Raw genomic sequence first — 21,047 nt, forward strand, 5'->3', positions numbered from 1 at the left:
TGCTGCAGGTACACTAGGGTTATCCCACTTTCTCCTACACCATGTACTGAGAACATACCCTTATATCGAAGCACTTGTGAACACAGTGGGAATCCCTAGACCAGCTGAGTTTACCAAATGTGTGCATGTTTAAAGAAATAGGCCCATCATCCTGCAGTAAACACTAAAAACATGGACGCACTGGGGTACATGGCAGTGATTGTGTCTGCTATGCAAAATTGTGTAGCTGCCTTTACAATGTAATGACTTATACAATGACAGCATGGTAGGATCTAGGTCACAAAGCCACTTTTGTACTAGTTGAGATGCATGCTTGGGCTTTTTTTTCTTTTAAGAAAAGCAAGTTATAACTATGCAAAATACATCTAAAGCAGTCAAATACACTTTCTGGAGCAGAACCAGAAAGGAATTCTGAGTATAGATTAATTATGATTTATAATCCCTCTGGAAGCATTCAGCAGGGGTGAAGGAAAGGCATTCTGCATATTCTCAGAGGTGTTTCATCACAAATTCCATCGCTGAGCCTTGCCATTCAAAAACAAGCTCTGGGACAAAGCCCTTGGATCAGGAGCTCCAGGAGATACGGTTTGTTTCATCTTCAAGAAATGTTTTGCATTGTGTTTTATAAGCACAACTTGCTGAGAATAAAACACCATTTGAGTTCATTAAACAGAGGTAACAGAAGAAATTTATTTAACATTGTGTACAAACAAGGGCTACAAATGCCTTGGATTCCCCCCCCCCAATACAAGTTTCTCAATCCCTTTTCATTTCCATAACTTTTTTTTTAAACGACACTCTTAATGTTTACTTCTCTGCTGCAGCTTTTTGGACCTGACAAGACAAAAATACTGTCTTCAACAGCAGTTCCCCCTGCTCAGCATCTCTTCAAAATAACTCTCTTTTTTTCCTTTTCGGCATCAGAGCATCTAGGATATTGAAGCAAGAACAGCAGCAGTACAAAATGCCAAAGCAAAATGCTTTAAACATGAACCATGGCAGTGTTAAAACAGTGTCAACAAATATTAGCTCTGTGGTAGAAAACTGATGATCCACCAACAGCAACCCCCCAAAAAAACCTTCTACAGCTGAAAATGTCAGCACTAAGTATATAATTTAATTGCATTTATATTTAAATAAATAGTTTTATTCATCTGCTTCCCTCTATTCCACATGAATTATAAATGCTTACAACAGTAGAAATAAGGAAACATTTCAGATGTTACATAGGCAAGAGAAGTTTCTCATTTAAAAGAAGCACAGAAAAATGCATATTTCATAGTGTCTTAATTCCATTTATATCACCACGACAATCTCAGTGGTACAATATGGTAACCTTCATGGTTTCATTTTATATCTTTACTACGTTGTATTAATGTTATTTGCATGTATATGCAGTTTAATATCTTCACCCTCCACACTGACATTGCTTAAGTAATTTTCAGACAATCAATCTGAGGGCCTATTTGTGATCACTCACCCAAAATAACCCCCAAACCTAAACCAACCACCAAGCTCTTGTTTTCATGGTCACACAACCCTCTGTATATTTAAGAAGTTTCTCAGCTTGCTTGCTTTTAAAAAATCTCAGGAAAAGTGTCTGTATAGAATAACAGTATCACATAACATGGATCAGGCAAAAGTACACGTTTTGGACTTCCATTTATTTTTGTAGCAGAGGATTTAATATGCATTTCTCCCACTGAAACCAGTAGAACTAAAAGAGTGATGCTTTGGCTATGTCACATTCATTGCCACTGTTTCATGTATGCACTGATGGGGTATGTCCTGATGTTACTAAAGACAGAGAATGTTAAAGCATGGTTAAAACTCTGGGTCTCCCTGCTCATGTCAAAGAGTTTGGGCAGCAGGCTAATAATGCAAAACCATCCCCATCTTTCTCACCATCAAACAAGCTAAAGCCAAAGATTTTCTTGAGCTGAGAAAGTCTTAATCTTTCCTTCAGTTGACCTATATCAGAAACCCCAGATTAATAAAATACCCTATCTGCTATTTCCCTTTCTAGACAATTATCACTTCCTAAATTCATTATAGGTTACTATGATTGTAATAGTTTATGGACATACTCAAGAGCAAGCACTTTCTATGCTATCCTGTGATAAACACAGCTACCACTTGATCACCACCTGAACATGTGAAATTGATGTTATCAGTTATCATATTGTGCCTTGGCATCACTACATTTTATTTCTGGAAGCATTTACCCAGTTGAACACCTGTCATCTTTTCCTGACCAAAACATGCATTTTACTTTACTGAATTCTCATTCGTGCACATTTATAAACAGAGTACAGTTGCTTCCTTGCCCAATGAAGACAAAAGTGTCACCTTGCACAGGAGATGTCCATGTATGCAAGTAAACTTCCCTCTCAAAACCAACTCATCATTACTGGCACAGGGAGGGTTTCTATGCTTACCTTTTTAAAAGTCTCAGAAGGACAAATGTTTGTATAAAACAACGGTATCATGTAATACAGATCATGCAAAATTAAGCATTTTAAAGTTCCACTTGTAGAACATACAATGAGACCATATAATTCCCTGTTCCCAGATATACTGTGATCTGGGTTAGTCTGGGGATGCTAATACATAATCATAACCTATAAGTTCATTTCAAAATCCAACTAACAATCAGAAACAACAACCTGATTCACAATGATCCTTATCAAAGGACTCTAAACCCTGATTTCTAATGAAGGACAGACTTGACTATGCCACCAAGTCAGTTATTCTGCCTTAGGCATTGAATCCACCTAAGCAAACCCTGCCAAATGTTTCTCTCTCCCTTAAAGACCTCTGGTGAGAGAGAATCTGCCACCTTTTCTAGGCAACCTGTTCTTAAACATCACCATTTTTGAAGTTAGTAAGATCTTCCCAATTTCCATCCCAGGTCAGACTAGCAGTGACCCATGCAAGCTTGTTTCTGCTTTCTTCATATACTTATTCTTGTAGGAATGAATGGCAACCATTTACTTATATAAAAGGAATGCGCTGGCATGGGAGCTAAATCTCAACCTAATGACTACTAGTTTTTGTGTATGGCACATTTTGCCCCTCTCTCAATAGCCTAGCTGATCATTTACTTAGTCCCAATGGATTTAGGAGCTTGGTTCTCAGTGGCTCCTACTGACTGCACAGTTCTGCACTGTATGTACAGCCCTGCCCTGGGTTCAGGTTTTATTTGGTCATACTAAGGTGTCACAAGTGAAACCTAGCTTTTTAAATACTGGAAAATAGCTAACTTTTGAATGTTGTAAAATAGTTGCATAGATCACCAGCACAGACTAGTTGCCAGTGTTTAATCTACTTGTGAACTAAAGCTCACAATTTAAGGGTAAGAAAAGGATGACAAAGGCCACATGCAGTGTTCTTGATACTGCCCATAGTCCTGTTATTCTGACCAGTTTCACTACTGCAGAAACTGTAGAGAGAGAAACTTTCATGGATATTAAGGGAGTGAGGCTTATCAAAGAAACAAACTGGAAAGAACAATGGCTATACATTCCTCTTGAGATAACACCACTGGCAACTTATTTCAAATGCAAAATACATCATGGGGTGGAGCACATTCATGGGCAGAGCAGCCAAGGATGTAGCAGAACGGAAGATCAGGCAAATAAAGAAAAACTGGAGTCTCTACACTTAATTCCTGTAGATTAATAGCAGTGCTGTATGCAGATAAGAATTACGATAGTGTTTTATTCTCAAACAAAATATGTCCACAATCCAGCAGCTCCAGTGCTCCTACAGAAGCCCACTCATATAGGGAATTTACACATTATCTTCCACAAGCACAGGAACGTTTAGCCTGTGAGGGCTTGCAGAAGGAGAATTCAGCACCTACTAAGCTTTGGATCGTTCCTGATATAAACCTTGGCAGTGCTACTGAACAAGAATTTCCCAATGTTGTCTTGCCAATTCAGGAGCTTACATTTGCCTTTGTGTCTCGACAGGCACTTGCTGCAGGGCCAAGAGGGCTGGAACAAAGTATGTGTGGCCCCCTCAGAATGCTGCATGAGAAATTAAACGTCACACTTGATCCTGCAAGTTGCAAGTGTGGAATAGTCTTCTCTCTTTTCTTTTTTAAAAAAGTACGGTCTTCCCAATCTCAAAAGCTTGGGACAGATAGCGATGGATTAAAAGGCAAATCTAAAGGTGTTCTGTTAAATGCATTAGGAATCCAGCAGAGTGGTAAGCTGCAGTACAGCAGTCCAAGCTCTGCTCACGACCTGAGTTTGATCCCAACGGAAGCGGGGTTCAGGTAGCCGGCTCAAGGTTGACTCAGCCTTCCATCCTTCCGAGGTCGGTCAAATGAGTACCCAGCTTGCTGGGGGTAAAGGGGAGATGACTGGGGAAGGCACTGGCAAACCATCCCACAAACAAAGTCTGCCTTGGAAACCTCGGGATGTGACGTCACCCCATGGGTCAGGAATGACCCGGTGCTTGCACAGGGGACCTTTACCTTTTTTTGATTACGACCGACCCAAATTCTACTGGTGACCCAGAGTCCCAAAATCAACATAAAACTTCAGATTTGTTTTCCCGAGAGTGTCCATGGGGGGGGGGGGGTTTTCCCCATAAAGGGATTCCCATTCCAACACACTATATCAGTATGTCTGAATGTGGTGTATGGCAGACAGTTATAAAGCAGCTGGGGAAATCTTGATCATTCTCAAAGATCACAGTAAGACAGAGAGGTAGCATATTTTAAAACCACAGCATAAAAGAAAGCCACTTAGGGAAACTGGTACCACATAAGTGAAAACCAACTGAGTAACTGGCTGTTGGGAGCAATGCTTCCAGAAATGTACCGGTATATTAAGGTACAGGAATGGACTCCCAAAAGATTCTGTAGCAGGCCACTGCCACCGTTGACTTTTCTATGACTCAATACCCTGAAGCCCACCGATTTAAAACTCCAAGCTGTAGACCTGAAGACCTCTTCAACCCAGCCATCCTTATTGTGGAACCAGTACTGGAGAGCCAATCTCCTGGCTGTGGTTTCCAGCTGAATTTGTGTGAGGTGGGTTGCCAAAGTTCATCCCTTAGAAGAAGAAAAGTTGGTTTTTATATGCCTACTTTCTCTACCACTTAAGGGAGACTCACACCGGCTTACAATCACCTTCCCTTCCCCTCCCCACACCAGACACCCTGGGAGGTAGGTGGGGCTGAGAGAGTGTGACTAGCCCAAGGTCAGCCAGCTGGCTTCATGTGTAGGAGTGGGGAAACAAATCCAGTTCACCAGATTAGCCTCCGCCGCTCATGTGGAGGAGTAGGGAATCAAAAGTGAGAGACGTTTCCCTCATAATTTAATGCTGGTGTGGTCAATGCCCAATCTTCTGCTTTTGCTCAGGAAAGCAATTTTTTCCCCCAAAATTTGTAAACCAAATCTGAGCTTTGCTTGTTTATAAACACATAAAGGTAAACAAAAATCTGCACACTCTTACCAACAGAGGGTGATTTTCTTTCTTGGCCAAATCCCAAACCATCTTATTTAGAATACCTGCTTTTTAAAAAAAAAGCATAGGAAATCTTCCCACGACCCCTCGAGCCACAGAGAAAACATGGTACTAAATCAGGTTTCTTTGGTTTGGTCTGGGGTATGATTCTCCTTCAATCCATCTCACCTCTGGGGGATTGAAGGAGCAATCGCCAACAAGATTGGTTGAGCTGTCACAGCAGGGACCTTTGAGGCCTCTCTTGCATTGGTCGGCATTGATTCAGTTCTTCCAATGGGAAATGCATGGTGGTGCACATCAATCTGGTGCCCTTATTAAACAGCCCTCTGCCTGGTGTAGAGGGCAGTAGTACTGGGATTCTTAAGGAAGGAGAAAGAAACACCAGTCTCATGTCCAAAGCAGGGCCTACAATCTGGCACTTGTTAGCTTGGAGGCAGGAAGCCCTAATCCCTGGCCTTGCCAAGGTAGTCTTAGTCAGGCTATGGGGCAGAGATTTCCTGAAGAAGGCAATCCCAGTCCTTAAATCTAGGGTAATGGCTGCACTCTGAAGTTTTAACTGGTTTATCACCACCACCACACACAGGGCAGTGCCAAGTATCACCCAATTCTGGGAAAGGCCATCCTGACGTGGAGACCAAGCTACTGAAAGGCAGCAATGGTGGTTTTAAGAAAGCTCCAAGCAGAGGAAATGAAGAAGCTGAACTTAAAATTTGGAATAATTTTTTTTTAAAAAGTGTTCCCTGCATAACACATCATTGAAAAAAGAGCAACACCTACCCTTGTCCTTCATTTTAAATTGAGTGCTCTTATTTTTCTTGCCCCAAATCACCACTTTGGAGGAAACTTATCGCTGAGCAACCATTTGTAGTTTAAGGAATTATGCACCCTCTCCTACAATCCATATGCCTGCATTTAAATATTAACCCAGGTCTGTATGCAGAAAGCCTCCAAAGCAACCCCTCTTAAGGATTATGGACAGCAACCACCTTACGGCTATACACTATGCAGCATCAATTCAATATCAAAATTTCAATTTTTACATAAATTAAAAATAAAACACAAAAAGGCAGGCAAGATGAATTGGCACAATCTTTGTAGTATTGCTTTTCCAGTTTTAAAACTGCAGCCCTGGATTACAGAATAACAAACAACACAAGGAAGAGCAACGGATGCAGTAATTGAAAAGTAGCACAACTTCAGAGTGATCAGGCAAAAAAGGTTTGAAGCCCTTAAAAATTACAGCTCTCAAAAAAAGCCCCCCCCCCAGTGTAACATAAGCATCTGTGTTTTTGCAGGCAATCCAATCAGTGCCTTTTGCATCACCAGCCCCCATAGCCCCACTGTGCTGGTCCCTCACATGGCGCTAGTCCTCTACAGCCACATAAGACAGGAGAGGGTTGAGCTGCCTGCAAGCAGTGAGAAGGGAAGGAATAGTTACTTCTTGCTTCTACCACTTCCCAGCTGCAAGCATACTCTGGGAAGCACTCTAGAACAAAATACAGGTAAAGGTTCCCTTTTAGACTAGGGGCAAAAATCAGGCCTCTGTAAATCCGAAGAATGTGTCTGGACAGAAACTTTAGCGATGGACCTCAAAAGGGAGAGGATGACGATATAACATAAGAGAACCCTGATGCCTTTGGTCATTTGGACAGATTGTCCATGTTGCCTCCCCGCATTTCTATCAGTAGACAAAACTAAGACAGCAAGGTTGGTTCAGTTCAGTACAGTTATGCCCTGGATCCACTGAGTGATCCCAGTGTCTGAACTCTGACCTTCAGCCCAGTGTGGCCACTCCCCAAATTAAAAATGGCAGCTTTTCTACTGATCTGATAATGAAGGAATCCAGGTGGCGGGATTCTCAGTTCCCTGCAGAGTACCCAATGGGAGCGATGGAGCAATAGCCTGCTCATTCACCTTCTAGCTCTATAGCTCATGCCTCTGGGGAGGTCCCCCCAACCATTGCCTTGGAAGAACTGGTAGATGAACAGCTGACGTAAGGAGACAAAAGTATGCAGACCATTATTAGACAAGGCTGCTTACAGACAATTACAGCAAGGCAGAAAACAGCAGTTCAGACAACAAGCCACTTGTTTTAGTATGACCCAATTATTTTAAAATAATAAATAATTAAAGGCCAAGCCCACTTTAAAAGCACATTTTATACCTTCAAATTGCTTTGCAGCACCTTCCCAATACTTTCTAAATCACATTTCTGTAAAGAGTAAGGGTTGATCGAAAATAGGAGAGACAACATTTGGAAAGTAGCAGAATTATTCAGGAGAAAAGCTTTTGTCACACAATATCACAAACAGAGGTTTCTTCTACGGCTGTGCCTGGGGAGGGAAAAGCACTAAGCGATATTAAATTCCTACATGAATAATTCCCATTAGCATGAAAAACACTGACAAAGCTGATAAAGCTTCTCTCTTTCAGAATGTGTGACATCATGGTACCAAAAGCAGCTGGCATTTTGTCACAGTAAGAATCAGAGGAGCTGTTGAAAACAATTGTTTCTCTGCTGCTTTTTATCCTCATTTATTACGAACAGTTGTCTTTAAAAAACAACAACAAACCCAGAACCTAAAAGTACCAGAGTCTTTTGGGGGTAATTCCGAACAAGGCAACCAATTTAACTTGTTAGTCCTCACACTCTGAGCAGGAAGTGGGTTTGTCTTCTCTCTTGTCAGCACTCCGTTTCTGAGCTTGTCAAAGTTGGTGGCAGGACGAGCACAACTAACCACGATGCTGCATGACTGGGTGGACCGGGACCAATGAAATCTCAGAGCAAAAACAATCCCTGTTTGCCTGCCCTGGAACTCTGCAGTTCGTTCATGTTTTCAACTCCCAGTACTGATTCTTTTTCAGCACTATAGTTCCAGAAGTGGCTGTTCTAGTGCTAATGGCATGGGCAGTGTATTCTGCCATAGAAATTTCTGCAACGACCTTAATTAAAAACAAGTGTATCGACTTCTGAAAAAATACAAAATTCTACCTGTTCATCAATCGCCAGTTGCTTAGGATATTAAACATCTTATCAAAACATTCCTATTTACCAGAAAAGGAAGGGATGGGGAGAGACACTTTTCATCCGCAACATACAAAGTCTCAGGAAAGAAAATAAAAATTCAAGTATCAAAAAAGCTATACTGAGAAAACGTTTAGGTTAACCAGCTAGAAACACAGCCATTGACTAATCTTTAGATCTTGGGGGAAAAAACCTTTATGAAAAAAATATGGTGTTTATGCTGAAGAGCCAACATTGAGTTGGGCAGAAAATTGGAAAAACATTTTTTTTTTTTTATTAGAAAACCACAGGTGTGAAGGGTGCTTTTACAAGTGATCCAAATATATTTGGAAGGCCAGGAGATTCTGGCTATTCTCTTGCACTGTGACTGTCTCGTTATTTTATTTTTTGGTCCAGACAAAAAAGAAAAGTTAGCTAACTATCCTCATATTTCTCCCCCTTCCCCAGAATTCTTTTTGTATATGGACCACTATGATGCACAAAGGCCTGCCTCCTTGAGCAAGCCACTCTCAAAAAAGGGAGGGGGTCTGAGACAAGAGGCAGGACAACAGTGTCTCCTCCTTTATGTGTCCAAGCAGAGAGGTAGGCAAGGGAAGAAAAGCAAATATGAGACCAAATCAATCAAGGTTTGTATTTCCAAGGAGACGGCCACATGGATGAATGACACTAGATTCTGCAGTATTCAATTTAAAACAGCAGCCAATAAAGCTACCCATTTGACACACCCCTTTTTGTTCTGTTTCCCCCGTCTTCACAGCTGGTCCAAACAGACATCACAAAGCTTCCTAATGATAACTGAATTAATTTTAAAACACACACATATCCCAGAAACTTGCTCTCCGATTAGCCACAACCACAGTTCTTGCTGGCCACTGTTTCCCTCTGGTGGAGGAAACTCACAGTGCACTTTCTCTGCCACCTGGCACGGTCAAACAGGCAGGAGTCTATTCTCTCTCTCTGTCTCTCTTTTTAAAAATCTTCAGCCTGTCTTTGCCAGACAAAAACAGCAGGAGGACTTGCTTCCCCCATGTTGGCAAGGACAGGCCAGGAATGTCTAGAAAAGGAATGGTTTTTCTCTGGTCCCCAGAGCAGGCAGTACACCCCAAAGACAAGTCCACAATCCCCTCCACTGCTAGACGAGGTTTCTACACTTCGGTGGAGAACAAGATGCTCTGTCTCTTGCTGTCTGGTGTAGGGATCGTCTCTAGCTGCAGGAAGTAGAGGAGAACTTGAACCTGCAAAGTATGGAGGACACAGAATCAAGGAGTGCATTGTGCGGGGCCAGCATAAATGTCAGAAGCAAAACGAGGCAGTTGCTGCAGGCAGCAGAATTTGAACTCTAGATAAGGGGAGCAGCACAGTGGGCAGAGACAGCAACCCTACTGGGGCACATGCCCCACTGAAACAAACAAGAGAGCTAGTGGAGGAGAACTGCCTTGTGGCTTGTACCCCAAGTTAATTAGCACAGGATATGGGAGAAGGAAACAAGCCAGAATGTTCTGGGCTGACCGGGGGCAGTGGATTAGACAGAGTGACCTGTGCTTAAATACTCAGCCACAAAGCTCATTGGATTGCCTGAGGCAAGTCATGCTTTCGCAGGCTGACCAACCTCACATGCTTCTTGTGAGGATGAAATGAAATGGGATTGGCGGGGAAGAAGGATAGGATATACATCCTGTGCAATCCAGTCCTTGCTAGGGACATACCGAAGAAGAAGCAGGCATGGCATAGTTCCCTCTTATCCTGATATCTGTACTGGATATCAGTGCTAGGGATTAGTATTGGTGCAAGATGTTCCTCTCCCCAACAACCTTGAAGTAAGTAAGGCATCATGTGACTCTGTTTCCTTCCCACCATGTGACATCCCTCAGTCCCTCCACCACTCCAGCCAAGAACAAACCTAAGCTCTGCCAGGCAAACCATTGGGTTTCACTTGGCCTTCTGTGTTCCATAGACTCAAGTTGCAACACTTTTCCTGGGCTGAATCACTTTCTTTTACCTGTGACATAACTTCTAGTGACCAGCTATCACTCATGGCTATGGGTTGGGTTGGATTGGCAGGGATCTTGCTGTCCTTCTCGGATGGCCTCAGCAGCGTAGGTCCAAAAACAGTTGCCAGATTGTGCAGGGACATCTTGTTGATGCTCTCCTTCTCAGCAACCCTGAAGGAGTTTGGGGAAGAGGGAGAAAGAGAGTGCCTGATTTCAACACCTTAGAAGAGGGCTCATTCATACCATGTATCCTAATCCACAACAGTGCGTGCAGTAAGAAAGCAAGATGGGGCAGCATCAAACACCTTTGTGTACCACTACAGGCAAAAAGAAGATAAAGCACCAGTTTCTGTTGAAACCTAGCTGAAAAGAGTCTTTTGGCCAGACAAGATTTTGAACTACCACAATTGTAAAATGAACTTCAAATAAATAAGATCTGTTGAAAACTGGCCTATATGGATGAAAACACAAGTTCTGTGCTACATCTGTAGACATTAATCACACATCCTGAAATACCAGTCCTTCATTTCTCAGTACTATCTCATAACACATACAACTTGGGCGCACAATCAACAAGGCAATATGCTCAAAACAAGTAAGGCATCCCGACACAGAATGTCTCTATTAGGGAGTGTTGACAGATGGTACTTGAAGGGCTGACATATAGAGGAGGGTGCCAAGTTGTTTTCTGTTGCTCAAGAAGATCGGACCAGAACCAATGGGTTGAAATTAAATCAAAAGAGTTTCCGTCTAGACATTAGGAAGAATTTTCTAACAGTTAGAGCGGTTCCGCAGTGGAACAGGCTTCCTCGGGAGGTGGTGAGCTCTCCTTCCCTGGAGGTTTTTAAGAAGAGGTTAGATGCCCATTTGTCAGCAATGCTGATTCTGTGACCTTAGGCAGATGATGAGAGGAAGGGCATCTTGGCCATTTTCTGGTCACTAGGGGTGTGGAGGTAGTTGTGAATTTCCTGCATTGTGCAGGGGGTTGGACTTGATGGCCCTGGTGGTCCCTTCCAACTCCATGATTCTATGGTCACAGCTTCTTCAGCGTTGGCATTACCTCTTCAAATGGTCCAACAGGAAAAGGAATGTGACAAGATTAGGTTCTGGAAGAGACAGCAGTAAGTTCAGCATACAGCTTTCCTTTGCAACAGGGTCTGAAAGAGCTGGAGGAGAGGAGAAACAATTTTTAATAAGAAGAAACAAGAGCTTTTCCGATGCATTATTTAACAAGACCCACAAGTGAATTGTGCATATAAAAGGAGAGGCCAAGTTCAATCCAGATGAACCTCTACTATTTCTGGGTACCCTGAGCTCAGCTGTCCCTATACCCCTTAGGCAGATTTATCCTTCCCTCTGAAGAGAGGTCAAGAAGTTCAAGGGTGCGCTCTTCTGTCATGGAGCTGACCCTACTTTTGCTTTGAGAGAAGTCCTCTAAAACAGCAAATACAGTGTGACGTGGAACAAACTCCTACCAATGTCACAACTCAGACTGCGGGAAGAAGAACTGGTGCCATTACTGTTATTGGCTCCATCTGCTGTGCAGATCAGCCTGCAGGAAAAGGGACCAGCCAGGTCTGAAGATCAGGAGATATGTGGACTGACAGATTAGGATGTCCCAAAAGAGCATCCCTGATTCCTGAGGATATGGTATTCACAGATCATCAGATGACAACCTGCCAGGATGTAATTCGCACAAGCAGGGAAGTGTTTTGTTTCAATCTCGGGTCATTAGTTGATGGGTAAAAGATAATAGTCCCTGCTTCCCTCTGCACCAGGGCCAGTTGCAAGGCTTCTAACCTCTTGCATTGGATTTCCCCACTATTGATTAGGCAACTATTGATTAGGCAACCCTGAAAAAGCATGTTGGTTAGCTATTGAACTCACACCAATGTCAATACACACCAATGCCTTCAGCAAAGTTGGGATAGAGTTCATCTGTGAAGAGAGGCTCAGGCAGTTCTCTGAAATAGAGCTTTAGGGTCCCTGCAATGGCGTTGACATCCATCTCATTCATCATGACAGACACGTCTTTGTTATCTGAAAGAGACCACATGGAGGAAGACATGAGGGAAATAAAGCTTCCAGCTTCTCACATGATGCTTTTGAAGTTCCCCTTGCTACAAGTGCTTGCTGAATTTGGAAATCACATTAGCGATCCTCCAAACCTCTACCTTCTAACACTCGAAGTCCCTTGTCCATTTACCATTTAGTGATAATAGTTGGTTGAGACATCTAAATTAAGCAAACTGTTACCAGAAATCTGGATAGCCTCCAAAGCAGGATTTTTTTCTTTTAATTTTTTAACCCACCTTTCTGCCCTCATTAGGGCCACCAAGATTCTAAAAGATTAAAAACATCAATAAGCACACATCTTAAAAACTTTTAAAACCAAACAAAAACACACCATTCAAAAATTAAAACGAAATTAAAATATACATACAATAAAATACACATGCATAAAAACAACAATTAAAAACAGGGCAGGAAGGAGGGATCACTGAGGAAAGGCCAGACAAAACAAAACAAAAGTCTTCACCTGCTGGAGGAAGACAGCAACAGCAGGGGACAGGTGAGACTCTCCGAGGAGAGAGTTCCAGAGTTTCTGTGCCACAACCAAGAAGGCCCTGTCCTGGGTTGCTGCCTGTCTAATCTCAGAAGGTGGGGACACTCAAAGCAGGGCCTCGGATGATGACCGTAGTGATCAGGTAGGTTCATAAGGGAAGTGTGAATGAGAAATCTTGGTTTGCAAGTCACTTCACACCAACAGGGATTTCACATCCAACCCAACCCTTTATCTCTGCAATAGCCTTGCTATTTGGGAGACTTTTGGAAAAGCACAGTCAGCACAAGCAATCTCTGTGTGCCCTGCCTAATTGTAGGAGGGCAACCTGGCAACAGCCACTAGCAAGATGTGTGTGAGAAATGTGAGAACAGAGCCACTGCTACATCCATATGCCTGCCCTCCCCAAGACTCCAGGTGCTCCACTTAACAGCTAAAACAAATAAGACAGCTTCCTTCCATGATCTGATAGTGGAGGAAGACATGAATTTGGCCTGTATTACCAAACTCTGATTTTTAAAAGACTGGGCTACATTACAGGAATATAGGAAGCTGCCTTATACTGAATCAAACCATTGCTACATCAAGGTTTGTACTGTCTATTCTGACAGGCAGTGGTTCTCCAGAGCCTCAGGATGAGGTCTTTCACATCACCTACTACCTGATCCTTTTAACTGGATATGCTGGGGATTGAACCTGGGACCTTCTGCATGCTAAGCAGATGCTCAACCACTGAGTCAAGTTTACTTCCTTTACATCCATGGATTCCACATTATTGATGTATAATTTCCAGAAATTTTTGGGGCTGAAAAGCTCGGCTTATACGCGAGTATATACGGTACACTGTGTTAAGCTGTGGTAATCATTTTGTGGCTAGCTCCGCCTCCTGCAGCAGCCATTCTGTGGCACCCATTTTGTTAGGTTGGGGACCCCGATGTATGCAATACTTGTTTTCCTATCAAACCTAAACCTATTTTGCTGCTTTAACAACATAAAATGTACCTTAAAGACTGCCTTCTCCCATATGAACCTACCTATTCGGTAGTCTTTGGAGGCCCTGCTTCAGTTGCTCCTGCCATCTGAGGCTAGATGCATGGCGACCAGAGAAAGAGCTTTCTCAGTCGCAGCACCAAAACTTTGGAACAGCCTCCCCAGGGTCATTTGTTTGTCACCCTCTACTGATGTCTTCTGTCAGCAAGTGAAGACTTCTTTGTTTTGTTTGGCATGCCCCCAATAATGGTTGACCCTCTTCCCTGGTTCTGGTGTTGTATGTTTATATGTCTTTACTGAATTATTTTATAATTGTAAATGTTGTTTTTAATTGTTCAAATGTTTTAATGTTTTCCCACTTGCCACCTTGGGGACCCTGATCGGACAGAAGCGCAGCATAAAAATATTTTAAATAAATAAAATAAATAATTCATTTATAACTTGGTTAACAAATAAAATTGCATTAATTGGTATATTCGTGAACTTTAAAAGTATAAATGCCACTAAAGTGAGAGACAGCAGCAAGCTGTTGCACCCTGCTGTTATCTTAGTACATTTCACTCACTCTGAAAGAAGAAAAATATATATAGTTTTTAAGGGGAGGGGCTGTGGCTCAGTGGTAAAGCATCTGCTTGGCATGCAGAAGATCCCAGGTTCAATCCCTGGAATCTCCAGTTAAAGGGACTAGGCAGGTAGGTGATGTGAAAGACCTCTGCCTGAGACCCTGGAGAGCCGCTCCTGGGCTGAGTGGACAATACTAACTTTGATGGACCAAGGGTCTGAGTCAGTATAAGGCAGCTTTATGTGTTCCCCACAGTGCTCCCCAAGATTCCCCAACTTTTCCAATGGAATTTTTTTTTAAGTCTTTGGTAACACGACCCCCCGCCCCCAATGCTTCTGTTCTTTCCCAGGCCTTCCCATGCTACAGATGCTGGCTTGGCTGATGCTAGCCAGGTCCACCAGCCTGCAGCCATTGTGTCATGATGCTTCCTCTTGTGACAAGTATCCAGTGGATGGGCAGAAGATGTAAAAAAATATATATTACTCTTCCTACACACTTGACACTGAGAGACACTGTCCTTCAGTGTTACTCCTCTGAAGATGCCGGCCACAGCTGCTGGTGAAACGTCAGGAAAGAAAATACCAAGACCACGGTTACACAGCCTGGATAACCTACGAGAACCAACGGCAGAAGATGTGTTTGTTCCTGGGAGTGGAGGACAGGAAAAAAATGGGGGGGGGGTTCTGTTGGTATTTGCCCACCCCACTTTTCAATAACCTCCCTGTGATACTTGTTCAGGAATCTACAATATCCACACTAAGAGCTCATTCCTGAGCCTGGGGGCCAAATGGGCTTAGGAGGCAAACTGGCACGGACGCCGGCACCCCAGTGGCCCATGGATGCCGGCTTGGCTCCTGCTGGTGTCCTGCTGGCATACTGGGAGGTGTTCCTGGGGCATTTCGGGGGGCTGGGCTGTTGATAGGCTGCCTCCTACACCCCTTCCAGCCCAGGAACTCCCCCCCTCCAAAACAGCATTGCTGCACCAGGTTTTCTTAGCCTTCTGGCAGCCAGGGAACCTCTTTGGAGGTGCTGCAGCAGTGCCTCGGCTACGCAATCCCCAGCCACCACTAAGCTCAGGAATGAGCTGTAAAACTACCTTTTTAGATGCAGCTCAGGAAGTCATAGCCCTGTGAGTGGATAAGGGGCTTTGGGCTCCAAGCCTGCTCTTGGGTAGTTTCCCCAATGACATGAAGGTACTGCAGGTAATTTACTTCCTTATTTAGAACAGTGATATGCTGCCTCTCCATTAAAAATTCTCAAGGCAGACAGAATGCATATAATCATAGGTTTAATAATTTTGTAAAATATTAAGACAATAAGTTCTTAAAAAAACAAAACAAGGCAAGACACTAATTTAAAAGGTCTTCCAAAAAATCTTCAAATGGTATAATGACAGTTCCTGGCACAATTCCCAAAGGTTAGAGGCAGCCATCAAGGCGGCCTTTGTGAGGGTCACCTTGTCAGAGGTGTCAGAGTTGGCCAGGTATGGTGGATGGAGGTGGCCCTTCAGGTTCTTTGTGATGCAAACGATTGAGGGCTTTAAAAGGTCAGAACTAGCATTCTGTACTAAGCCCAGAAGAAGAGGGAGCCAATGTAGTTGGTACAGAATAGACAGGTGTTGCACTTATTGCAGCAAGCCACTGTTGGCATTCCGGCTGCCACATTCTGAACTGGCTGACATTTCCAGACAATCCGGTTTTCCACCCCCACTGCCTCCAGATACAGGTTAAGCACACCCATTGCCTCCCTAGAATTAGATGGAAAGGAGAGATAGAGTTTGTGTCATCAGCGCACTGATGCCCACTCACTCTAAACCCTCGTATGTTTCTTTCTACCATGTATGGGAGACAAGATGGAACCTTGGTGGACCCCCAAAGGGTCAAACTCCCCCAGCACTATTTTCTGAAGCCAACCTCAAGGAAAGTTCAAAACTGTTTTCAACAGGACACCACCAAGACTCATTCCTGCCAGGCAGTTCAGAAAGATACCATCAGATCTTCCTAGGTTGCGACGTGAGGGATGTGGCAATGGTTCCACTCCTCAAGTTGGTGTCACAAGACAGCTTCAAGGGACTGTTGCTTTTCCCCTGGGCTTCATCCTGTGGGTACTGTAATATTCCATCTCATCTGAACTGCAGTGCTATTTGTAATCGGTAAGCAATTGCAGGGAGACCTCCTCTGGCCATCTGGAGTACTGCTTAAGTATGTTAATATATCACTTTGGTGACGGAAAACACAGAACAGAAATCAATAAGCACACGGGTGTGTTGAGGGGCACAAGAAGGTATGAAAAGTAATCATGCTGTGCACACCCTATCTTTTAGCCTCTGCCAAAAAGGAATGAGAGCGGATACTGTGACTGTTCCAGGACACCTGCTGGGCTTAGATTGACCATTGACTTGAGTGGAAAAGGAAAACCTCATAAGCATATACTCACTGACATCAAAGGCAGCTTTCAAGGCCTGGATATCGGTGGCAACACCAGAGACTCGATAGATGCCCACCTCCTCCATGCCACGGCGCTCAATCTCCTCCACACACTGGCGCACAATGTAAGGCACTTTCGATCTTTCTCTCCTGTTACGTTTAGAAGGGCAAAGGGGTATTTTAAGATGAAACTGTTCGCCTGGAAGATACTTGTCCACTCAACCCTCCCCCCATCTCTGCAACCTTCCATTATTACAATCTCATTCAGAAGGAGGTAATGCTCAAGGAACTCAGTACCAAACTACATGTTAAGATCCCTCAGGGATCTGTTTGTGGTCCTTCACCCTTTACACACTGTCTCTGAGTGACCTGATCACATCCCATGCTTTTAGTACCACCTATACACTGCCAGGAGCCCCGTGGCACAGAGTGGTAAGCTGCAGTACTGCAGTCCAAGCTCTGCTCACGACCTGAGTTTGATCCCAAAGGAAGCTGGTTTCAGGTAGCCAGCTCAAGGTTGACTCAGCCTCCCATCCTTCTAAGGTCGGTAAAATGAGTACCCAGCTGGCTGGGGGTAAAGGGAAGATGACTGGGGAAGGCACTGGCAAACCACCCGTAAACAAAGTCTGCCTAGTAAACGTCGGGATGTGACGTCACCCCATGGGTCAGGAATGACCCGGTGCTTGCACAGGGGACCTTTACCTTTATACACTGCCACCTAGCACTCTCCATCTCTACTGCTGAACTTTCTCCCTCCTTCTAATTCGACATCTTAAATTTCCTATCCAACACTGCTGCTTGGATGCCTCATCTCCTGCTCAACTCCACATGTCCAAGCTTTCCTTCCAAAGTTGCCTCTCCTTAGCCTCCATATGAACCAAGCATATGAAACCAAAGTTATCTTTAATTTTTAAACTCATTCATCTGTTGAACTGATTCTAGAAACAATGGAGGGGGTTAGGAAAAACACATCTGTTCTAGATGGATTAAAAAGCATGTAGTAACAGAATAGATTAAGTGATGTTGTCAATATATTTGACTGCGTGGGAATAGGGTGAAGTGTGAATAATTGCTGAATCACCTCTCAACTCAACAGACTGTATAGCAATAAATGGAATCTTATTTATGAAAGGCAAAAATTTCTTCACGAATACGGACTACTCCTTGGTAGTCAGAGAGATGGAGAGTAGCTGGAGTCAAAAGCTGACTACTTTTGAAGCCCACCCTCTGCAAAAAGATCCATCAGTGTGGGTCTCTCCCTTCACATTTCAACAACACCTCCATGTCCCTATATAACTTTATTGAGTTAGCCACGGTATTTACTATCCCACTTGTTCAAAAAGCAACAGGCTGAAAAATATTTAGGAAAACAAGCATCCTCATTCAACCTCTCAGTTTTTGTACATGTCAAATCGAAGGGTGACTTGGTCATCCTGATCACAGCCAGTGAAAAATAATTTTCTCTCAACTTCTCCAGCATCAACAAACAGGACACTAAAGGTAAATGAATCATAGCAAATTGGAGATTCAAATACTACAATGGAATTCAGGCAACACCTACTTGCTAAGCATGAAACAAAAGCTTGGCAGTTTGAAAAATTCCAGGGTGTGTTATCTATAGCAGAGGAAAAGGCCAAGGGTTGGTTCCCAAGCACAGCACAATGCATGATGTTCAAAGTAAACAAGCTATGTTTTGTTGCAAGCATGCGCGTGAAAAAACATGTATGCATAGTGATGCTCAAGCTCACAACACACAAAAATCCCCCCTAAATTACTCAAGTGAAAGCAGGAAAATAAATACATGGAAACGTCCAGCATCAGCGTAAGATGGAAAAAATCTACTTCAAGGCAGCATCCTGGAGGGGGAAAAAAAGACAAAATGGACTGACTCACTTGGTGACGACAGCAATCTTGACTCCAAAGACTCCAGTCTGCTTGCGGGATGGCATTCTCTTTAAGCTGAACTCCCTGCTTGTGAACTTCACGGACAGCTTCACTTCAGCCTATGAGACATGAAGCTGCACAGAGATTCTTGCCAAATGCAACAATTTCCATGTTGCATGTTTGCCCAGCAAACCATTCAAAAAGGCATGTGCTGAGGTGCTATAGGACACTGGGGTCCTCAATCCCTGAATTGCCAGGCCTGTCTGGGTCGCTTTCATTCAGCCCAGCCTTGGCATGGTGAAATAAATTCAATTATATACTGAACCAGGATCGTATTATTTTAAAATACAGAGATTGAGAACTTCAGGAATCTGAACATTCTCAATGTCAAAAGGAAGGAGAAAGCAAAAAATAAGGAAGCAAAGGAACATTTATCTAGGTTTATAACTTCAGGCCTTTTCATTCCAAGTGCATCCCAAGGCTCCAGATACAATATTTTAATGGTTCTGTTTTCCCCCTTTCTCTGCCTACTTTCACTACCTGGCTTTTTGTGTGTGTTCTATTTTAGACCTGATGGTACTCTAAAACTAGAGGTAATACACACTAAGAAGTAGGGGAGGGAAATTAAAGTGGTTTTGGGGTGCATAAACTAGGGAAGGTTTCTACCATGCTCTGCTTTACATCATTCCTCACCTAGCCCACATTAAAGGGTACTGCCAGGACTGGGTCAGACCGGCTATACTAACAAAGCCACAGCAAAAGCCTCTGATACTTGTTAAATGTCATTTTCCCTTGGAAAGGCTTCCCCCACACAAAAAGAACTCTCCAGTTGAACAGAACTTGCTGATGCATCTCACTGAATGGTCCCTCTCTTACTCACTTTTGTTCACCCTTTTAATAGGATACTTATAAGAGCCCCATGGCACAGAGCAGTAAGCTGCAATACTGCAGTCAAAGCTCTGATCATGACCCAAGTTTGAGCCCGAGGGAAGTTGGTTTCAGGTTGACTCAGCCTTCCATCCTTCTGAGGTCGGTAAAATGAGCACCCAGCTTGCTTGTGTAAAATGAGCACCCAGCTTGAAGTGCCTTCAAGTCGAAGCCGACTTATGGTGTCCCCTTTTTGGGGTTTTCATGGCAAGAGACTAACAGAGGTGGTTTGTCAGTGCCTTCCTCTGCACAGCAACCCTGGTATTCCTTGGTGGTCTCCCATTCAAGCACTAACCAGGGCTGATCACCCAGCTTGCTTGGGGTTGGGGGTAAAGTGTAGACAACTGGGAAAGGCAATGGCAAACCACCCCGTAAACATAGTCTGCCTTGTAAATATTGTGATGTGACGTCACCCCATGGGTCAGTAACCTTTACCTTTTATAACACTGCAATAAAATGCTACAGGCAACTCAACTGTGCAAACCTCTCTTTCCCCCCACTCTAGTTCCAAATATGCATTCTAAATCAGCTCCAACATTCTTTGTCATAAGACTACATAAGCAGCTGCCCATGTGTTTTTTGTTTTTGTTTTTAAGAAAAAAGGACCCCAATTGTCATGGCATTTATGTTACAGACAAACAGCTGAGAGCCAAAGGGGGCGAGAAGGTTCTCCTGCACAAGCTTCCCTGAAATAAATGGGAGACACACAGGAGTCCTTTGTGATTCCCACTAATTTCAATGAGGCTTGCACAGAAGAATACCCCAGCAAAATTGTGCCTCATTTTAGTTGGCTTGTGGGCACATCAGCTGACTTATGATGACCCCATAGGATTTGCAAGGCAAGAGACAAGGTATCAAAATATTGTGGGCTGTGTATACGCAGGAAAATTAATAGACAACATCATATAGAATGAAGTCCGATTATGGATGATAACTAGAGATCATTAAGATTACAATAGAGATAAATGAGATAATTATGATCAGAAATCTTTTGTATTCTTGTAGCAGTTGTTAAGTAACAAATGTTATGGCTTGTCACAGAAACTCTTACCATGTTGTGCCTTATTCCTTTCCCTTCCTTTCGTATCCTAAAAACCCAATAATTTTTTAAAAAAACAAAAATATTGCAGGCTAGTTTGGCTCATGCCCACTAAGGTACTGGACCTGATGGGTCAGGCTCCTAGCCTTATGGCCAAACC

The 21,047-nt window shown here is 43.3% G+C and overlaps 1 protein-coding gene across 1 annotated transcript in view; it reads right to left on the reverse strand.

Annotated features, from left to right (window-relative positions):
• Positions 1 to 9,479: 9,479 nt before the first annotated feature.
• BCR (BCR activator of RhoGEF and GTPase) overlaps positions 9,480 to 21,047 on the reverse strand; it is a 107,068-nt gene continuing 95,500 nt past the window's right edge. The window contains exons 18-23 of the mRNA XM_056859450.1: positions 18,931 to 19,040; positions 17,048 to 17,187; positions 12,402 to 12,536; positions 11,557 to 11,662; positions 10,505 to 10,667; positions 9,480 to 9,740 (exon numbers count right to left, since the gene is read on the reverse strand). Coding sequence (XP_056715428.1) covers positions 9,651 to 9,740; positions 10,505 to 10,667; positions 11,557 to 11,662; positions 12,402 to 12,536; positions 17,048 to 17,187; positions 18,931 to 19,040 — 744 coding nt within the window. The 3' untranslated portion in view covers positions 9,480 to 9,650. The remainder of the gene's footprint in view (positions 9,741 to 10,504; positions 10,668 to 11,556; positions 11,663 to 12,401; positions 12,537 to 17,047; positions 17,188 to 18,930; positions 19,041 to 21,047) is intronic.

The sequence above is a fragment of the Euleptes europaea genome, chromosome 13 (assembly GCF_029931775.1).
Source record: "Euleptes europaea isolate rEulEur1 chromosome 13, rEulEur1.hap1, whole genome shotgun sequence".
In the NCBI taxonomy this organism is placed as follows: domain Eukaryota; kingdom Metazoa; phylum Chordata; class Lepidosauria; order Squamata; family Sphaerodactylidae; genus Euleptes; species Euleptes europaea.